Consider the following 18,748-nt stretch of genomic DNA (forward strand, 5'->3'; position numbering starts at 1 on the left):
GGCACAAGAGGGACTTCCGCACTTCTGAGTTCTGACACAGAATACTCACCACGAAATTGGAATCGCCAAGCATTTTTAAAGCTCGCAAAAGCAAGCAAAATTTGGCATCGATCATCATAGTTTTAGCTGCAAGACATAGAAAGCAAATGAAGAAAAGCAACACTATAACAACAAATATTGTTTTAAACTTGTAATTCTAGGCTGAGAAAAAGAAAAAAGAGAACTGGCCTAAGAGAAGCAACTATGTTTGCAGAAGTCCACAGATACAGAGGTAATGTTGAAAATCACGGAAGGCGGAAAGCTGTACAGATGAACACAGACAGCTCACTGAGAGAGTCTATTTGTCAGATAGAAGACTGATACTGTATCAAAGCTTTATAAACAGTGTTAACACTCATTCAAAAATTGTTATCCATTAAATTTTTAATCAAAAAGATTTTGAAGCGTGCTTCGCCTTTGCTGTTTCCTTAAGAATGGCACCCACGAACCCTGCCTGTTCAAGACATTCAGCCCGATGCAATGCATCTAAAAGAACAACACATGTTTTTGAATGAATGTCAAATCCTTTCTGCCGAGCTTCCTCAAAAAGCATGTATGCATCTGAAGCTCTATTTGCAATGCTTAGACCCTCAATTGCAGCATTATAACAAACAGAATCAAGCCTACCGCCTTTTTCTTGAAACTTCTTAAAAAGTGCATATGCTTCCGTTACATTTCCAACCTTTGCAAGCCCACATATCATGCTAGTGTAGGTCACTGCATTTGGCTCTAGTCCTTGTTTCTTCATATCTTGAAGAAATACAAAGGCCTTGTTGAACTTACGAACACGACAAAGACCTTCAATGAGAATACTATAAGTAAACACATCTGGAGTGCATTTTAAATCCTTCATTGACTGGAAGCAGACAAGAGCTTCATTGATCTCCTCCGCCTTGGTCAATGCATTAAGTAGAGAATTCCATGTGTACGTATTAGGTGTCAAGCCACTTTGCATCATTTCTTCCATAATCAAATATGCTTCATCAATTCTACCAGCTTTTCCGAAACCATCAATAAGACTACTGTAGACAGTCACATTTAAAGTGACCCCAACTGATTTAGCTTCTTCAAAGAGCATATATGCTTCATCAAGCCTGTCAATCTTTGAAAGCCCATCAATTACTGCACCATAAGTGACTACAGTGGGCATAACACGTTTTGCTTTCATTTCCTCCAGCAGCTGGTAAGCCTTATTCACATGACCGGACTTGCAAAACCCATCGATGACAATGTTGTATGCGCGAGTATCCAAGGCATAGTCTTGTTCCTTCATCGAGTAATATAACTTATAAGTTTCGCGAGCAAAACCTGCCTTAACAAGACCATTTATTAATACTGAATAACTCCTGACATCTGGGACAAACCCTCTAGACTTAATTTCCTCAAACAATGCTCTGCCTTTATCTATCTCACCAGCTTTAAAAACACAGTCCATGTAGGTATTGAGGAGAGTCAGGTCAGGGGTACAGCCACTACGAAGCATTTCCTTGTAAACCTTATGACCATCTGCTGGCCTGCCAATATTGAAGAAATTCTTTATAAGGGATGTAAATACCACAGCATTTGGAACATGGCCGGAATCCAGCATCTTTTCATACAACCTGTATGCATCATCCACTTTACCATTGCGACCTAAACCTTCTATTAAGGTACAAAATGTTACAGAATTCGGGGAGCAGGATTGGTTATCAAGCCCTTCAAATATGGAACGAGCTTCATCAAGTTTATGGGCTTTACATAGACGATTAATCATGATGTTGACTGTTGTGACATGAGGAAAAAATCCGGCTTCATTCATGGCATCTTGCAATGCAAAAGCAGCCTCAACATTCCCTACACTGCATAGCATGTCCATAAGAATGTTATATGTTGGAAGTGTGGGTGCCGCATCTTTCTTCATATCATCAAATAACTTTAAGGCCTCGTCTACCTTCCCTTTCTTACCAAGGCACGTAAGAATACAGTTGTATGCAATTACATTTGGAATGGACCCTTTTTCCTTTTGCCTCTCCAGAAGCATATAGGCTTTTTCAAACATCCCAGCTGAACCATAACCCATAATCATAGTGCTATATGCATAGGCACATGGGATTTCCCTACCATCTTCCATCTGATTAAAAAGCTCTTCTGCTTCATCTAGCCTATTAGCTTTACATAAAACCCCGATCATGCTAGTATATGTCACATCATCAGGCATAAAACCCTGTGCTTTCATTTCGTGAAAGAATTTCCACGCCATATCCACTTTTCCAAGCTTACCAAAGCAATCAATGCATACATTGTACAGAACAATGTCAGCCACAAAAGCATTGTTTCTCATCTCATCTAGCAAAGAAAGAACAACATCAATTCTCCCTTCCCGGGCAAACACACGGATGACAGTAGTAAATAAGTGGACATTAACTTCATAACCTAACTCTTGCATTTGCTGAAAGAGATTAAGCACAGGGTAAGGCTTGTCAACCACAGAAAGAGAGCCTATAAGAGTTGTATAAGCTGAAAAGGCAGGTCGGAACTTGAACTTCCTCATTGTTTGTATAAAATGGTAAGCCTCGTCCAACATTTGAGATTTTACACAGCACAAAATAAACTCAATACAAGTGTTGTTTGATGGGCCAAAACCAGCAATACTCATCTCCTCCAAAATCTCTTCCAGCTTATGAAACTGTTTACTTCTAGCCAGGATCATGAGGAGACTATTATATGCCTCTGGGCAATGAGTTTGGTTAGTGCTCTTCTCGGTCCACCGTAAATATTTTATGGCAGTATTGACATCCTTCAGCTTCTTCAAAACTGCAATGATTAGCTCTTGCTGAGGCTTTTCGCATACCTCAGACAAAGCTGTTTCAGTGCCAGAACCCCAAGCACCACTCTCTAAAATCTTACACACATCTTCCACACCTTGGTTAGAGACCTGCACATTTCTTGAGCTGCCTATACCATCCCAACTAGGAGATGTATTATAGCTGCACTCCTGCATAAGACTACCACCATGCAAGGACCAACATTTACACTGAATCATGTAGGATAGACCACGCTTGTAATGCAAAAAAGAGGTGATTCCTGTGAAAAATGCAGCAGGTCTTAATAGAATCAAAGCAAGACCAAAAGGACAGAAATAACTTGCATTCTATAAATATTGCAAAAATCATCAAATTAAACCATGCACCCTGTCAAGAAATACTTGATAAAAAAAGAACCAGCAAAAAAGAGATATTTACAATGTTAAAGAAGGCAATAATGTACGAACGTATAAAATACTTGGTGACAAAAAAAGACATATGATGGTTCCTCGATTAGCAAACAAAAAAACATGGTTGGGCTAAATCTGGGCCATTTTGAGTGAATCACAAATTCAAGAGGTGTTATTCGGTCCAAGTAGGGATGATGCAACTTTATCCACATAATTTCCTAAAAGGCCTACTGATAAAGATCTTCAATAGAAGGTCACTAAAAAAATTAGAAAAACTCTAAGGATATATAATATATGCAAAAGGGGCATCAAAGTAACATCAAGTTCTACCACGTTATATTATAGATAGATAAAGATATAAGATAGGTAGAACATAAACCAGAATAAATAAGAACATTTATGCTTGAACCAAAAAACAAACAATGTTTCACATTTACCTGAAATACGACATAACATGGTTGCTCTAACAAGTATGAGTTGGTGAAGCACTTAATATCTTCCAACCTGAAACATATGTATCTACATATTAACATAGTATAGCACTTACATTCAAATGAGGGTGTGATCACAAAGCACAAAGTCTGAGGCTATGCTAGGAGAAAAAAGAGAAACTTAAGAAAAGAGACAAAGGTGAAAGGCCAACCACCAAAGAAAAGCTTTATGCTTACTAAGAAATAATTAGTTTCTCAATTTAACTTGTCATAGTGAATCACTCTATATTTGATGCTGATTTGTTCCTAGCTTCACTTTCCTACTACTTCTAAGTTCTTTCTTGTTATTGTTTTTATTTTCAAGTCCTTATAATATAGAATTTAGTAAGAATACTGTAACGAATAATTTCTTGAAAAGCATTCAATTTTAGGCAAAATAAATTTAAAAAGCTTAACAATTTTTACGCATCTCAAAGCATCAATTTTCTACTTCACTCATAGTTTCTCCATCAAAAGCTTATCGCCTGTTAAGAAACTTGTTGGCCTTTCGAAGAAAATTCTTATAGAGCCCTAATCTTCCAACTCTTAATCCTTTCTTTACACTGGTAACTTGTAAGTTTTAGGAAGTGTAAGGTAGCTAACCCAAAAGTTTCCAAATGGTTTTACCTCCCTCATATTTGATCAAATGAATAAACATGGGTCTAGGCAACTTGCCAACTTATAATGCTAAAAGAGAGTTCAAAACACTTACAAGCACAACGCATGTTCCATCTCAAAATCAATTGACAATGCAATCCTGCAAGGACTAGCTCCTCAAATCATAGTGCAAAATATGTGGCCAACAACTTTGAAAAGGTTATGCCACTTATATCGATGGGCCAAATATTTATAACTCTGATTTTGGACTATAATGAACTATTTTAAAAGTGACTCGTTATAAATCATGTGGTCTTTATTCATGTGGAGTTGCAGGAGATGTTTGCTACCGAGGGTCAATCACAAACAACCTCCAGGGTAATAATTGCATACATTCAAACCCTAAAACCCACATAGGTAGAATGTAGGAAAATTTGGATGGTAAAATAGTGAATGGATTTATTTGGAGAGGAAGATGAGTGAATATGTAGAATGGAGATTGTTCTTCATTGCCAAAAAATTGATTACATCAATGGGTATTTATAGTGTTGAGTTTGGTTACAAGTTTACTAAAATATCAGATATTTTTATTTTTTAATTACTTTTTTCTAAGGATCTTCCATTATATTATCTTAGATATTTTTATTATTTAATTCTTTAGTTTAGATATTTTTATATTTAATTAAAATCCTAGATTTTTCTAGGTTATTTTAACACTCCCCCTAATCTGAAAAATCTTGAACTCTAAGTTGTCTTCTGAACTCGATAAATCTATCAGTTGATATGGGTTTTGTGAAAATGTCTCTTGCTTATGTTGTAGATTGATTAATATCCTTCTGAGCCAGACTGCTTCACGTGCTCACTTGTTGCTGCAATGTACTCTGCTTCTGCTGATGATAAAGCTACTGTCGCCTGTTTTTTTGATGACCATTAGACCATCTTGTTTCCAAGCTGAAATACGTACCCGCTTGTACTTTTTCTATCATCCACGCTTCCAGCCCAGTCGCTATCGGTGTATCCTGTGAGCTTGAAATCTTTTTCAGTTTCGTACATGATCCCATAGCTTTTTGTTCCCTTAATGTATCTGAGAATCCTCTTTGCTGCTGTTAGATGATCCTTGCTCAGTTCACTCATGAACCTGGATACGATTCTGACAGCGTTGACTATATCTGGTCTTGTATGTGTGAGATAGATAAGAGAGCCGACCAAGCTTCGATACATTGCTCCGTCGACTTTTGGTTTGCCATCGTACTTTGATAACTTCTCATTGATTGCCATTGGTGTAGCCAGCGGTTTACATTCACTCATGTTGAATTTCTTGAGAAGGTCTTCTGCATATTTCTCTTGTGATAGAAATATTCTTCCTGGGCTTTGTTTGATTTGTATGCCAAGGAAGTATTTCATTGTACCAAGGTCTGTCATCTCGTACTCCTTCATCATAGCCTTTTTAAATTCTTCGATCATCGTTGGGTGTGTGCCTGTATAGATTAGATCATCCACGTACAGACATAAAATGAGAAAGTTGTTACCTTGTGTCTTGATGTATAGTGAAGGTTCACTCGGACTCTTGATGAAACCATGCTGGAGAAGATAATTGTCGATGTTGCCGTTCCACGCTCGGGGTGCTTGTTTGAGTCCGTACAAAGCTTTTCGAAGGCGGTATACTTTGTCTTCTTGGCCTTTGATGACGTATCCCTGCGGTTGCTCAACGTACACTTCTTCTTCGAGTTCTCCATTTAGAAATGCTGATTTGACATCGAGCTGAAAGACTGGTAGCTGATGTTGTGCTGCTAATGCCAGGACTGTTCTGATTGTCTCCATGCGGACAACTGGTGCATATGTTTCATTGAAGTCGATTCCTGGTTGTTGCGCATATCCCTTTGCTACGAGCCTTGCTTTGTACTTGTTGATGGAGCCATCATCATTATGTTTCACCTTGTAGACCTACTTGAGTCCGATGACTTCCTTGTCTTGTGGTTTGTCTAAAAGTTTCCATGTGTGATTCTTCTCGATCATTTTGATTTCTTCGTTCATAGCCTCAATCCATGTTTCTTTTTGTGCTGCTTCTTGAAATGTTTGTGGCTCACTAGAGAAGAGAGCCATCATTGCTTGGTCACAATGGTAATCTTGCAGCCATGATGGCGGTTGCCGATCTCGTGTTGATCTTCGGGCTTCTTGATGTTGAGGAGTTGAACGTGATGTTTGGCTTCTTGAGCTTGGGGATGATCTTGTACTTTCAGGTGTACTTGGACTCGGAGATAATGGGTTTGTTGGTTGGTCTGCTCCGTCTTCTTCACTTTGATCTCTTAGGAGAGTATCTCCTTCCCGTGCTTCAATTTCTTTTTCTTTCCATGTCCATTCGGCTGCTTCGTCGAAAATTACGTCTCTAGAGATGATTAATTGTTTAAATTCAGGCTTATAAAGGCGATATCCTTTTGTTTCGTGACTGTATCCAATGAATATGCATTTTTCTCCCTTCTCATCGAGCTTTTCCCGATTCTCCTTCGGGATGTGGGCATAAGCTACATCCGAACACTTTGAGGTGTTCTACTCTTGGCTTTCTCTTGTGCCAAGCTTCATATTGTTTTATTTTTGTTTCATCCCAAGATGACTCTTTAGTGTCATCTTTGGGTGGTTGCTCATAACCTTGTTGTACTAATTCCCATAAATCTTGAGAGATAAATATTGACCTCATTTGCATAGCCCATTGTTCATATTTTTCTCCCTTAAATGTGGGAACCCAATTAACTTGGGGGTAATTAATGGTTGAGGTCATTTTTTTGTGGTTAGAAGTTTATTTTATTGTGGAGTATATTGGTTAATGTGTTTAGGTTGTTTGGAGGTCTTGGTTTTAATTAGCTCTTGATACCAAATGTAGGAAAATTTGGATGGTAAAATAGTGAATGGATTTATTTGGAAAGGAAGATGAATAGATATGTAGAATGGAGATTGTTCTTCATTGCCAAAAAATTGATTACATCAATGGGTATTTATACTGTTGAGTTTGGTTACAAGTTTACTAAAATATCTTAGATATTTTTATTTTTTAATTACTTTTTTCTAAGGATCTTCCATTATATTATCTTAGATATTTTTATTATTTAATTCTTTAGTTTAGATATTTTTATATTTATTAAAATCCTAGATTTTTCTAGGTTATTTTAACAGGTAGGAGCCCCTTAGTGGCATTGAGGAGCGGTAATGGAATGTTATTGTCAGAGAATTTGAAAAGGTTTTTGAGCTTTGTCGCAATAACTATATGGGTCAAAACTGGCGCAAAACCATAAGCATTGACTGCGAGAGTGGTTTCTCAACAATAACATGGGGCTTAACACTCTCAAAAGCTATTAAAAAAAATTACCAATTACTATCAACCCATCTAAGAAAAATGTAGACTTTACAATCAACCCATCCAAATTGAAGAACTAATTTCACAGCAAGAGAATTAGCTTGCAGGTTATCATATAGTTTTCATTCATTTCAGTAATTTCTAGACTTAAACATAGAATAAAAGAAAGACTCATGATAAATTAGATAAATTTGAACAAGGAACACATATAATACACAAATCCGAATGAAATAACTGATAATAAGAGCAGAAACTTTATTAATTTCCACAAAACTAGTAAAAGAACTGACCTAAGAGATGCCCAAAAAGCGGATTTGCTTAAAGAAATAATGCGGAGGGATTGCAACAGGATTTCACAAATTAGTTGCTTGAAGATAATCTGGAATCTAGACTGATTGCAGTAGGCAGCAACGCACGAGCCGCAAGTAATTGGGCTGTCCTATACCAGTTTGCAAGGTAATTGGTAAAGGATGTCAAGGGATTCAAGAAGGATTTAATCAGTGCAAAATAGGTCATCGGTAAAATTAAAGGATATCGCCTTTATAAGCCTGAATCTAAACAATTAATCATCTTGTTGATGGACCCATCATCATTATGTTTCACCTTGTAGACCTACTTGAGTCCGATGACTTCCTTGTCTTGTGGTTTGTCTACAAGTTTCCATGTGTGATTCTTCTCGATCATTTTGATTTCTTCGTTCATAGCCTCAATCCATGTTTCTTTTTGTGCTGCTTCTTGAAATGTTTGTGGCTCACTAGAGAAGAGAGCTATCATTGCTTGGTCACAATGGTAATCTTGCAGCCATGATGGCGGTTGCCGATCTCGTGTTGATCTTCGGGCTTCTTGATGTTGAGGAGTTGAACGTGATGTTTGGCTTCTTGAGCTTGGGGATGATCTTGTACTTTCAGGTGTACTTGGACCGGAGATAATGGGTTTGTTGGTTGGTCTGCTCCGTCTTCTTCACTTTGATCTCTTAGGAGAGTATCTCCTTCCCGAGCTTCAATTTCTTTTTCTTTCCATGTCCATTCGGCTGCTTCGTCGAAAATTACGTCTCTAGAGATGATTAATTGTTTAGATTCAGGCTTATAAAGGCGATATCCTTTTGTTTCGTGACTGTATCCAATGAATATGCATTTTTCTCCCTTCTCATCGAGCTTTTCCCGATTCTCCTTCGGGATGTGGGCATAAGCTACGCATCCGAACACTTTGAGGTGTTCTACTCTTGGCTTTCTCTTGTGCCAAGCTTCATATTGTTTTATTTTTGTTTCATCCCAAGATGACTCTTTAGTGTCATCTTTGGGTGGTTGCTCATAACCTTGTTGTACTAATTCTCATAAATCTTGAGAGATAAATATTGACCTCATTTGCATAGCCCATTGTTCATATTTTTCTCCCTTAAATGTGGGAACCCAATTAACTTGGGGGTAATTAATGGTTGAGGTCATTTTTTTTGTGGTTAGTAAAGGTAATTAATGTAGAAACAAAAGTTATTTAGAAGCTAAAATAAGTAAAGGCACCAACGGCCTATCAAAACTATGTCACGGCGGAATGATTCGTCGCCGGCTCCTCAAATCAACATGCCAAGCATGGATCGTGGTTCCAGTGTCGACGTTTGTGTTTTTTAAAAAAAAGACTTAACTCCTTAAAACCATACATAGTTATAGACTACGCAGCGGAAATACAAATACACGTGGGAAGACACAAGGTCTCATAACAAAACATACAATTAAAATTTACAAAAGATAACAAGAGATTCAAAATCGAAAGATAGCGGTAAGGACACAGGTTATGCTTCGCCCTCATCACTTTTCCCAAATGCAATGCAATACATAAGAAGTTCCAGTACCTGCTACGCTTGTCTATGATCCTCCTGCTGCTCGACATTAGACCAAAGGCCAATGTGTCATAGCAGGACAATCATAGAAAGTCACCAACAACCAAACATAAACACAAACACGTACACGTCAGTAACTAGCATCAAATATAATAAGGCCAACTACTAGATAACATTATATTATAAAACAACATAAGACGATTTCATAAGACACCAGCACATGTAGTAACCGTTTATCGGCCACTTATACTTCTTAATTTCATTACGTGCTTTCCAACTCGAACCATGTGCTCTTGGGTAGAATGCAGGTCTTCACGCTCCTCTTTTCAAACATAAACTCTTGCAAAACACGCATAGCTCAACTCGACCAAGGCATTAACAGAATACCTAACACATGACCTTATAGAGCTTGTCTATCTTAAGGTAAGTTTGATCATAGTCCGTAATACCCTTGAGGTAACTTAACTTAGGCACACTTCTCACTAGCACAAACTATTCTATCAATAAGTAGATGTTCTATCAATGAGTAAATATTCTATCAAAGAGTAAACGCTTTACAACGCGTAAGCTTTCTACCAAAGAATGAGCCTTCTATCATTACATAACTTTCGATCAATGAATAAACTTTCTATCACTGAATAGTTTTCTATCAGTGGATCTTTTCTCTACTTCCTGGCATAGTGACACGGCCAAGGGCGTTATCGGCCTCCCGGCGCCCATTGGCAAAGTATGAGCTCATGCCCCCTCCAGCTGACCCTCTCGGGTCCTACCTTCGGGAAAAACCTAACACACTGGGGTACTAAACCAGTGAAGAGGCCACCATATTGGGGTTTGCAAGGCCCGCATGGTAACACCTCGGTCAAGGGGCGTTATCGGCCTCCCGGCGCCCAATGACTCAAGCATGCTCATACCCCCCTTACGGTGGTCCCGTCGAACCTCACCTAGGGGACTAATAAAACAACCGGACATAATCCAGTTAAGTCACGCCAGCTAATCATAATATAGTACCTTATCAGATGGGAATAACTTCCACTCTCAACTATTAATGAGCGCCCTGGGATAGCAGCGCGCCAAAACCCACTGAGCCACTCAATAAAATATGAAATTCACCTATAAAGAAATCATTCTAACTCCAATTAGGCATAATCTAATTCTTAAATAAATAAGTGGGGTGGTCCCCGCCTCCTACTAACACTTTTATTCTCTATAACTATTCTAAGCGCAAAAATTTCCTAGTCGACGGCGTTTCGTATAAGGCGTACTCGCTAGTATCTCAGTTTTGATGCAGTGCATATTATTACAATGAACAAAAATGTCTTAAATAGAAATTGCGTACAAGAGTTCGTTACTGCGTGTACGAACCTGTAAGCGTCACTGCACGATCAAAAGTCACAAAATCATCCCAACTAAGGCTCTACTTTCCTCTAACGAAATGGGCTCCTATATAAGTTAGTAGTAGAACTAATAAGTTCCCTTAACTACTTGACATACCAAACTAAATATCCAAGTAACTACTATCATCCATTCACGACAAGTTTCCAATTATTTTTAGCTCGTACGCATCTCATTCAACACCAAGCATCATCATCAATTCAACAATAACACAAGTTTTTCCATCGGCAAAGAATAAAAGGATTATGTCGACTGCTTCATTACATCAACTAACTTTGAGTTATGACGATTCACACTTAAGTCTCACAACGTTACATATAACTCTATTAGACGTGAGGACAATTCTTAAAGTGGTCAGATCGCAACATTCTTCGCTACATCCTCCAAAATTAGAGAGACTACAATCGAGCATCACTATAAGCAACTTAACAACCTTTTACAATAAGTTGACATCATTCTCATGGCCTTACTAAGATTATGCATTATGACTTCAATAACAACCTAATAAGAATACTTGTAATTCACAACAATCAAACCATAACAACTAGCAGCTATTTATCCCAAATTTAACAACTAAGATCACTTCCATAGTCACTACAATCACCACCATTACTAATTATCACAATAAAATCAATCAACTAAGTTTCAAACAACTTTTAAGGTTATTCAATCAATCACACCATCAAAATATAGGATAGACGTACATCATTTGTAATTTCATTTCTAAATCCAAACCCTAATTATTTCATATTCAAGGATAACACTATTTCTATTACTCATGATAAGATTAAACCAAACTAATATACAATCAACGCACATCCCATAATTTCTAATCACACTTCAACTTTAAATCATGAATATGTTCAATTCATCAATCAAACTCTTACCCACAAAAGAATTCAATGAAAAATAATACAAAGTTCAACACTTTTCATCCACATTTCAAAAACCCAATTCATAAGTACATTCAAATCATCAATCCAATTCTCACCCATAACAAGATTCAATAAAAGTTAGTAAACACTCAACCCAAACTCATAAACATGGTAATTTTAATTAGAACAAGAAACAATCAATTGGGGAAGTAGAAGATGGCTTACAAAGATAGGACTAGCAAAAGGGGTGAAAGGGGTAAGTGGAGGTTGTGGTGGTGGCGCAGGAGCTCTGTTGACGGTGGAGGGAGGACAGAAACCGACTGCTGGAGCGGCTGTGAAGGCGCGAAGAGTTACGGGGGAAGAGCAGCCGGCTGCTGCTAGCTGCTGCCGTGGATTCAAACGCAGCCTGTGGCTGCTGTTGGCGGTGTGAAGCTCGGCTGTTGCTGGCGGTTCTGCATGTGGGGAGCGGAGTGGCTGGAGGTGCAGTGGCTGCTCGTGGGGAGGCTCACCGTGGCTGCTAGTGAGTGAGGGAAGGAATATGGGAAAGTGAGAAGAGAAGGAGAAGAGGAAGAGGGAGAAGACGGCTTAGTCTTGTGCGTTTAGGGTTTCACGGGTTTCTATACTTTTTCTTTTTTTTTTTTTAATTATTATTATTATTAGGTTTATTTTATTTATTTTTTTATCTCGATTTATTTTCTTACGAGACCCAACTAAGAGACTCACCTTCGCGGCCTCACACATTTTAATAAAATAATCATTTTGATTCGAACCTCTTTATTTAAGAAATCGTAACTATATTTTTGATAAATATATATAAGTTAACATTTAAATTCATGTATGCAAGAAATTTATTAAAACTAATTCAGAAATAATTTAATATAACTGAAAAATCTTTAAAAGCTATTAAAATAATAATAATTTCATTATTAAAATCTCGATGTGTTACAGACTACCCCCTTAAAAAGAGTTTCGTCCCCGAAACTAGCGCAACCAAGGTACTAATTGTGAAAATTTATATTTCTAATAACTCAAGGAGGCGTCTTAATGATTCTTATTGACACTATTATACTCACTCAATCCAAATATTCATACATATTTCGTTCCGAGCATTCATAATCATCTAAATTAACTCAACACCCAATCAAAACATGTAAATGTCACACAATTGACTTAACACAATCAATCAAAAGCATGTAAAAATCATACAATTGACTCAACACGGTCAATCAAAAGCATGCAAATATCACACTAATTGATTCACACAATCAATCAAAGCATGTAGATATCATATAGATAGGTTCAAACAATCAATCCAAAGCATGTAAGTTTGTAATAGGTTGTTATCATAGAGACAAAAATACGTGAAAATGCAGGAGAAAATGCGTGTAAATGCGCGAAATTTTACCGCATTCTACCCCCCTTAAAACTTAGTTACGCCCCATAACTCACTAACCTCGAAACATATGCAAGGATAGTTTGGTTAGGTCATGAAACTTTAATTATTTAATTTCTTTGATCTCAGTACTACACACCTTAGTATCTAGGTCTCAATGTGTTCTCTTAGTAAGACAAGTCTCCTCAATGTTAATAAAAGTAACAGATCTAGCAAATGTGGCTTTTAAAAAGTGTATTACTTGAGCTCGTAACAACACAAATGTCCTGTTACCAAATGTATTTCTTCAAACAACACCTAAGGTCGTACTTTTTGATAATCTTGAAATGTACAAAAGGTTTAACTATTATAATTTGAACTATAGATGGCGGTAAAATATCAAAACAACAAGGTCCTAAAAGTAAGGTGCACGAGGTTGCTCGACACTTAACTCGTATTACAATTAGACCCTATACCTAAGGATACATGAATCTTACAAAACTGGTTGGTTATCAACTCCCAAATCGAGTCACCACTAACTTTACTTATCCTAACATAATCCTAACCTTTTACTTAACATGAAATGCTCTTTTCACTAATCATATATGATCAAATTATTTTATAACATTCTAGATCATACATCATGACTTGATTAATAGATTAACAACTCGAATTAATAACTCATAACATAATACATGTTTCAAGTATATAATCCAATTATATATGCCATATTTTAGCAAGAGACTGTAGTTAATAATCATACATTCACAGCCACGATACTAATACACATATCATAGTTGTTCCATAATAACATCCATTGTCCATCATAATATCAAATTCTAATTATGACAATGTGAGGATGATTTAGATTCATGAAGGGTAATGTCAAAGGTTACCAACATTTTCTGGCTATTCACTTACTATGCGACTAGATATGTTGAAAGTATAGAATGTATATCAATTAAGATCACGAACTTATACATGACTAAAGTAATGTATGATGTACATATATAACGACGGTGCTAATGGTACTAATAAGGTAATAATAATAGTAATGATCAACAAAGATGACATTTTATGTATACATAAAAATATGCACGATGAAAAGTAACTGATGAACACACCTACATCACCGCAATTTTCAATATCAATAGCAAATCAGTCATGTATCATACAGTTTGATAAAGTTGATATCAACACTAATTTCACAATATCCAATCTTCATCATAACATTTCCATCACAATACTACCTCTAACTATAAGACCGTTATCGCAACCACATGACTGCTACATTAATAATCCTAACACTATACAAAAGTACAACGACACAAGCCAATAAAATAACACAACACTTGAAATTATGCATTACAATTATTCCTTCGCAAACAAGTGGAATTCAATTGTCCTTCGACCTAAGATGCAAAACTTAAAACTAACAACTATAACATAATCGTTTGTATTAAAACACGTCAAAATTTCAAAACTCTTTTCATCAAATGCTTATTACGATCCAACGATTTAGTAACATCAAATTAAAACTCTTCTTAACACAAGTGCGAATATTATTTAACTCTCCTTATCGCATAATAATGATTGTGTATAATAATCGTTTAAGACATAATCCATTATCTCGATTCATTTCTCAAATTATGATTATTCGCATACTCATTGTCATTTCTTCACTGTTTAGGTTTAAAATACCATAACTCTCCAAATTAATTTACCACGTATCACATCAATCCTTATTAAAACCATAACTTGCGTAAAGTCAGCTTCATTTAGAATCTCATCTAAGTCTTTCATTTCAATACATTGGCAGGACTATTGAATTGGTGATCAATGAGATACTCTAAAATACTTAAAACATTTAACTGTATCTTACGTACACAAAGACGCTTAATCCACCTCATCATAAGGTTATTTTATCCTTATGTCTTATAAATGCCACGAGGAAAAACAAATTACAATATCGCTGATTCCTTTTTAATTTCAAATATCATTTTATTCAGCTAACGCTTTAAAACAGTCCTGATTCTTCTTCACATCATCAACCGATTAAAACATTCATCACTCTATATAAGCATTTAATGAGATAAAATGTCTTAACTCAATAGTGTTCCCTCGAATCAATTCTTAGGCCCTTAGCACACAAATTTGTTCATGACGATTATTCTTTAACTATCCACTTTAATATAAAGTTACCGACTTATGTATGAATGATATACCATGTCTCAACGCTATACAAAACTCAGAGGACTTGCGAATGATAATTTTCTCCCTTGATACTCAAACTCATATGTCTTCAAGAAAAAAAAAAGAATCACCCTTATTTTATCCAAAGAACCACTTCAACTAGGTTTTTTTTTTTTTTTTTGACAACAAATAGTGATTTAAAGGTCGTTATCACTCGACAAACATGAAATACTATATTCAGCATGATGAGAGTTGGATGCTTACCAAAAAAAAAAAATCAAAATCAATGACAAGGGACCCTTATAGTATATAATTCATCAAAATATATATATATAAAGTGTTTACTAAGGCTAATAGGTTGACTATCGTTTTAACTCTCAACTGATTCTCAAGGTCTCACTACAAGCATAATATGTTGGGTTTAGAACTAACAAATATATGTTACATAAACCAATTTAAAGCATCAGTCTCAATCAATGTATGAGATTAAAAACGTTTATTGGTAGACACGATTATGCCACACTAAAACACAACCCCAAAGTTACCATAGCTAATTACAAAGGCCAAGAGCCTCAACCTAGTAAGAATAATAACTTCAAATGAAAATATTAAGGTAATTCTAGTTTGAACAACAATACTAATGTGATAATTTAGTCCAACTAATATAACATTATCTTTAAACACTTTGAGACGTTGAAAACAATCTCTTTACTTAAACTCATCACTAATGAAGAATATATCAATATACTCTTATAAACCATGGTTCGAAATTGGGGGTTGAATTCTCAAACTATAAACTCTTAGCGTGCTCTCGAACTTCTCCTTATATTTAGGTTTTAACGCATCTGTACTTTAACTATGACCACATTATTATCATCAACTGGTGATAAAAAAAAAATTTATTTACAAGGTATCGCATACAAGACCCCTTTTTTTTTTCATTTACAATTTATCGAATTCTTATTGCCCTTTAGCTCTTATCCTTATTCTAGTTCAAACTACTTACGCTCGTACTTGCACAGTCATTCAACATATTCAAGAGAATTATGATCACCACCTTCTATGTTATGATATGATGGACGAATGCACTTAACAAAGGGGATGCTCAAGCAGATAAATAAATAGTGGGTTCATGTATAGAATCAATATCAAAACTAGTAAGCTTTATGAAAGCAATTAACATGAACAAATACTCAAACACATAAGGCTAAATTTCATATAATCATCACGAGCAAGAGGAAGTTCCCGATGCAACCAAATAAAATCTATTACGTCAATCAAATTACCTTTTGGAACTTTTAAACCATTAGGCCTAGAAATAGCATCTCGAAGAATCCGACCATCGTGTGCCGACCCCTCCCAACCAGGTAAGACATATATAAATTCCATCTCGGGTGAACATACTCCTAATACATTCATAGCAAGGGTACCTTTTCTAGTCCGATATTTGGATCGATCATCACAAGGAACATTCACTAGAATCATTGTACCATCAAGGGCACCTAATGAGTTCTACAAAACAAACAATATCACTTTAAATTATGTAATAGTCTCTCTATTTTATCTCAAATTAAAGTGTTGGTTTTTATTTACCTTGAAATATTTCCATCTTTCATCGTTGCAATCCTCTTGTATTGGTATTGGTTTCTTAAGAAGAATAGCATGTAACTTTAAGATTGCTAACAAACAAGCATGAAATTGTTTACTAATAGTTTCACCACTTCTATAAAAATGTGCACCCATCATTCTATTTTTCTTATGGTAAGCTAATGTGTATAAGAAACCCGCAACCATCTCTTCCAAACATGTGTTTCTTGTTTCATTTAATCCACCAATATCTCTAACCATCTCTAAAAGTACACCAAATGTGTATCGATTTATACGAAGATAGTTCCTACACAAAGTGTCACTTTCTCTAATCATTCTATTCAAGTTGTGCAATCTCATTTTTCTCCTAGTTTTTTTATCAAGCTTAAGATAATGGGAATCGTATATAGTTTTTCTCATCGAGTACAACATCAAATGTAGCAACACAACACAATTAATCATAGTAATTATGAACCGAATACAGTCTCAATTTCTCTTCCTTTTCAAAGAAGTACCAATGCTAGCCATTTTCTGTAGAAATGAACATCAATAAGAACATCAATAAGAACTATGTAGAACAACCCAGAAAAGGCAAAAAGGCGATATTTATCCATCAAAATACAATCAAGCAACAAAACTATGTAGAAGAACTTCAACTCAATTACAATTAATCAACATGGAAATATACTCCATCAAGCTATGTAGAAGAACTTCAACTCAATTACAGAGATTACAAAGCACCTTATTCTAAACATGGAATTGCTCCATGAAGCTGCCCTGAACATCAAGCAATATACCCATAACAAAATGGCAGCAAGATACTCCATCAACAGCCCAGAACATCAACAGCCCTCACATTATACTCCATGAAGAACATCAATAACAAAATGGAAATATACCCACAAAATTACCCAACACTTACTAAATCCATAAACTACCCAAAAGTTACAAGCAATATACCCACAAAATTACCCTTTCTTTGAAGCAACAAGAAATGGCAGCAACAACAAATAGCAGCAGCAAGAAAATAAGCAACAAAAAATTGGCTAATCGAAATGAACAAACAAGAATTTGATAAATAAGGAAAGCAAAGCAGTGGGTTTACCTGCGAATTGAAGCAGTCAAATTGAATGAACAAACAAAGTAGTCCGATTAAATCGTGGGTTTGAGATGAAGATGAAGCAGCACTCATAGGAACTCGAACAAAGCAGTCCAATGGAGAATAATGAATGAAATGGCCACTAAAGTCGAACGATGGCGACAGTATTAGAAGAGAAAAGAGATTCAAATCAGCAATAGTAGAAGAATAACTTACATTTGACAATGGCGGCAGGAAAATCGAGATTGAGGAGAAGAAAGCTACGAACAATGGCGGCCGGCCGTCGTGAGGAAGAGAGGAAAACTTGAGGGAGGAGGCGGACGGCTGTGTGTAGGGTTTGAGAGGAGAGGGTAATGCAGGGGGAATGGAATGGAAAAGGTACGGGGGGTTGGGGAATGAGGAAGCCCTAATTATGGGTAATCCCAAAACTAAAAATGGGGAAAGGGTATGATAGTGAGTGGCAAACAAACAACAACAAAGGGAATCGGGTCTACCCATTCCCTTTCCCTTTGTTTATTAACCCCAACCAAACGCCCCCTTATTATACTCCCTGTGTCCCTACAGACTTTCCTTTTAGTTTTGTCGTTTTTTTATTTGAGAGCTACTTTTGTGATGACATGTTTTAGATGTCGAATGACATTTTTATCGATATATTATTAAGTTTCCTTCAATAAAAATGTAAAATTTAATTTAAATTAGTTTTTCACATTCTCAAATAAGCGGTCTCGAGACTATTTCTATTGAATTA

At 36.2% G+C, this 18,748-nt stretch overlaps 1 protein-coding gene across 6 annotated transcripts; it reads right to left on the bottom strand.

The window, feature by feature from the left end:
• Positions 1–427: 427 nt before the first annotated feature.
• On the bottom strand, positions 428–12,351 carry LOC130811082 (pentatricopeptide repeat-containing protein At3g06920). 6 transcript variants are annotated; one of them, XM_057677246.1, is made up of 5 exons: positions 11,975–12,351; positions 9,495–9,521; positions 7,939–8,087; positions 3,670–3,736; positions 428–3,102 (listed from the first exon to the last, which is right to left on the bottom strand). In XM_057677246.1, the coding sequence occupies exons 4-5, from the start codon at positions 3,686–3,688 to the stop codon at positions 428–430; spliced, it is 2,694 nt and encodes an 897-aa protein (XP_057533229.1). In that variant the 5' UTR covers positions 3,689–3,736; positions 7,939–8,087; positions 9,495–9,521; positions 11,975–12,351. The 6 variants fall into 6 exon arrangements, with proteins under 6 accessions (XP_057533229.1, XP_057533230.1, XP_057533228.1 ...); XM_057677247.1 differs by lacking the exon at positions 9,495–9,521 and having other exon boundaries at positions 7,939–8,082; XM_057677245.1 differs by lacking the exon at positions 9,495–9,521.
• Between the last annotated feature and the right edge of the window lie 6,397 nt (positions 12,352–18,748).

This window comes from Amaranthus tricolor, chromosome 4 (genome assembly GCF_026212465.1).
Source record: "Amaranthus tricolor cultivar Red isolate AtriRed21 chromosome 4, ASM2621246v1, whole genome shotgun sequence".
NCBI lineage: Eukaryota > Viridiplantae > Streptophyta > Magnoliopsida > Caryophyllales > Amaranthaceae > Amaranthus > Amaranthus tricolor.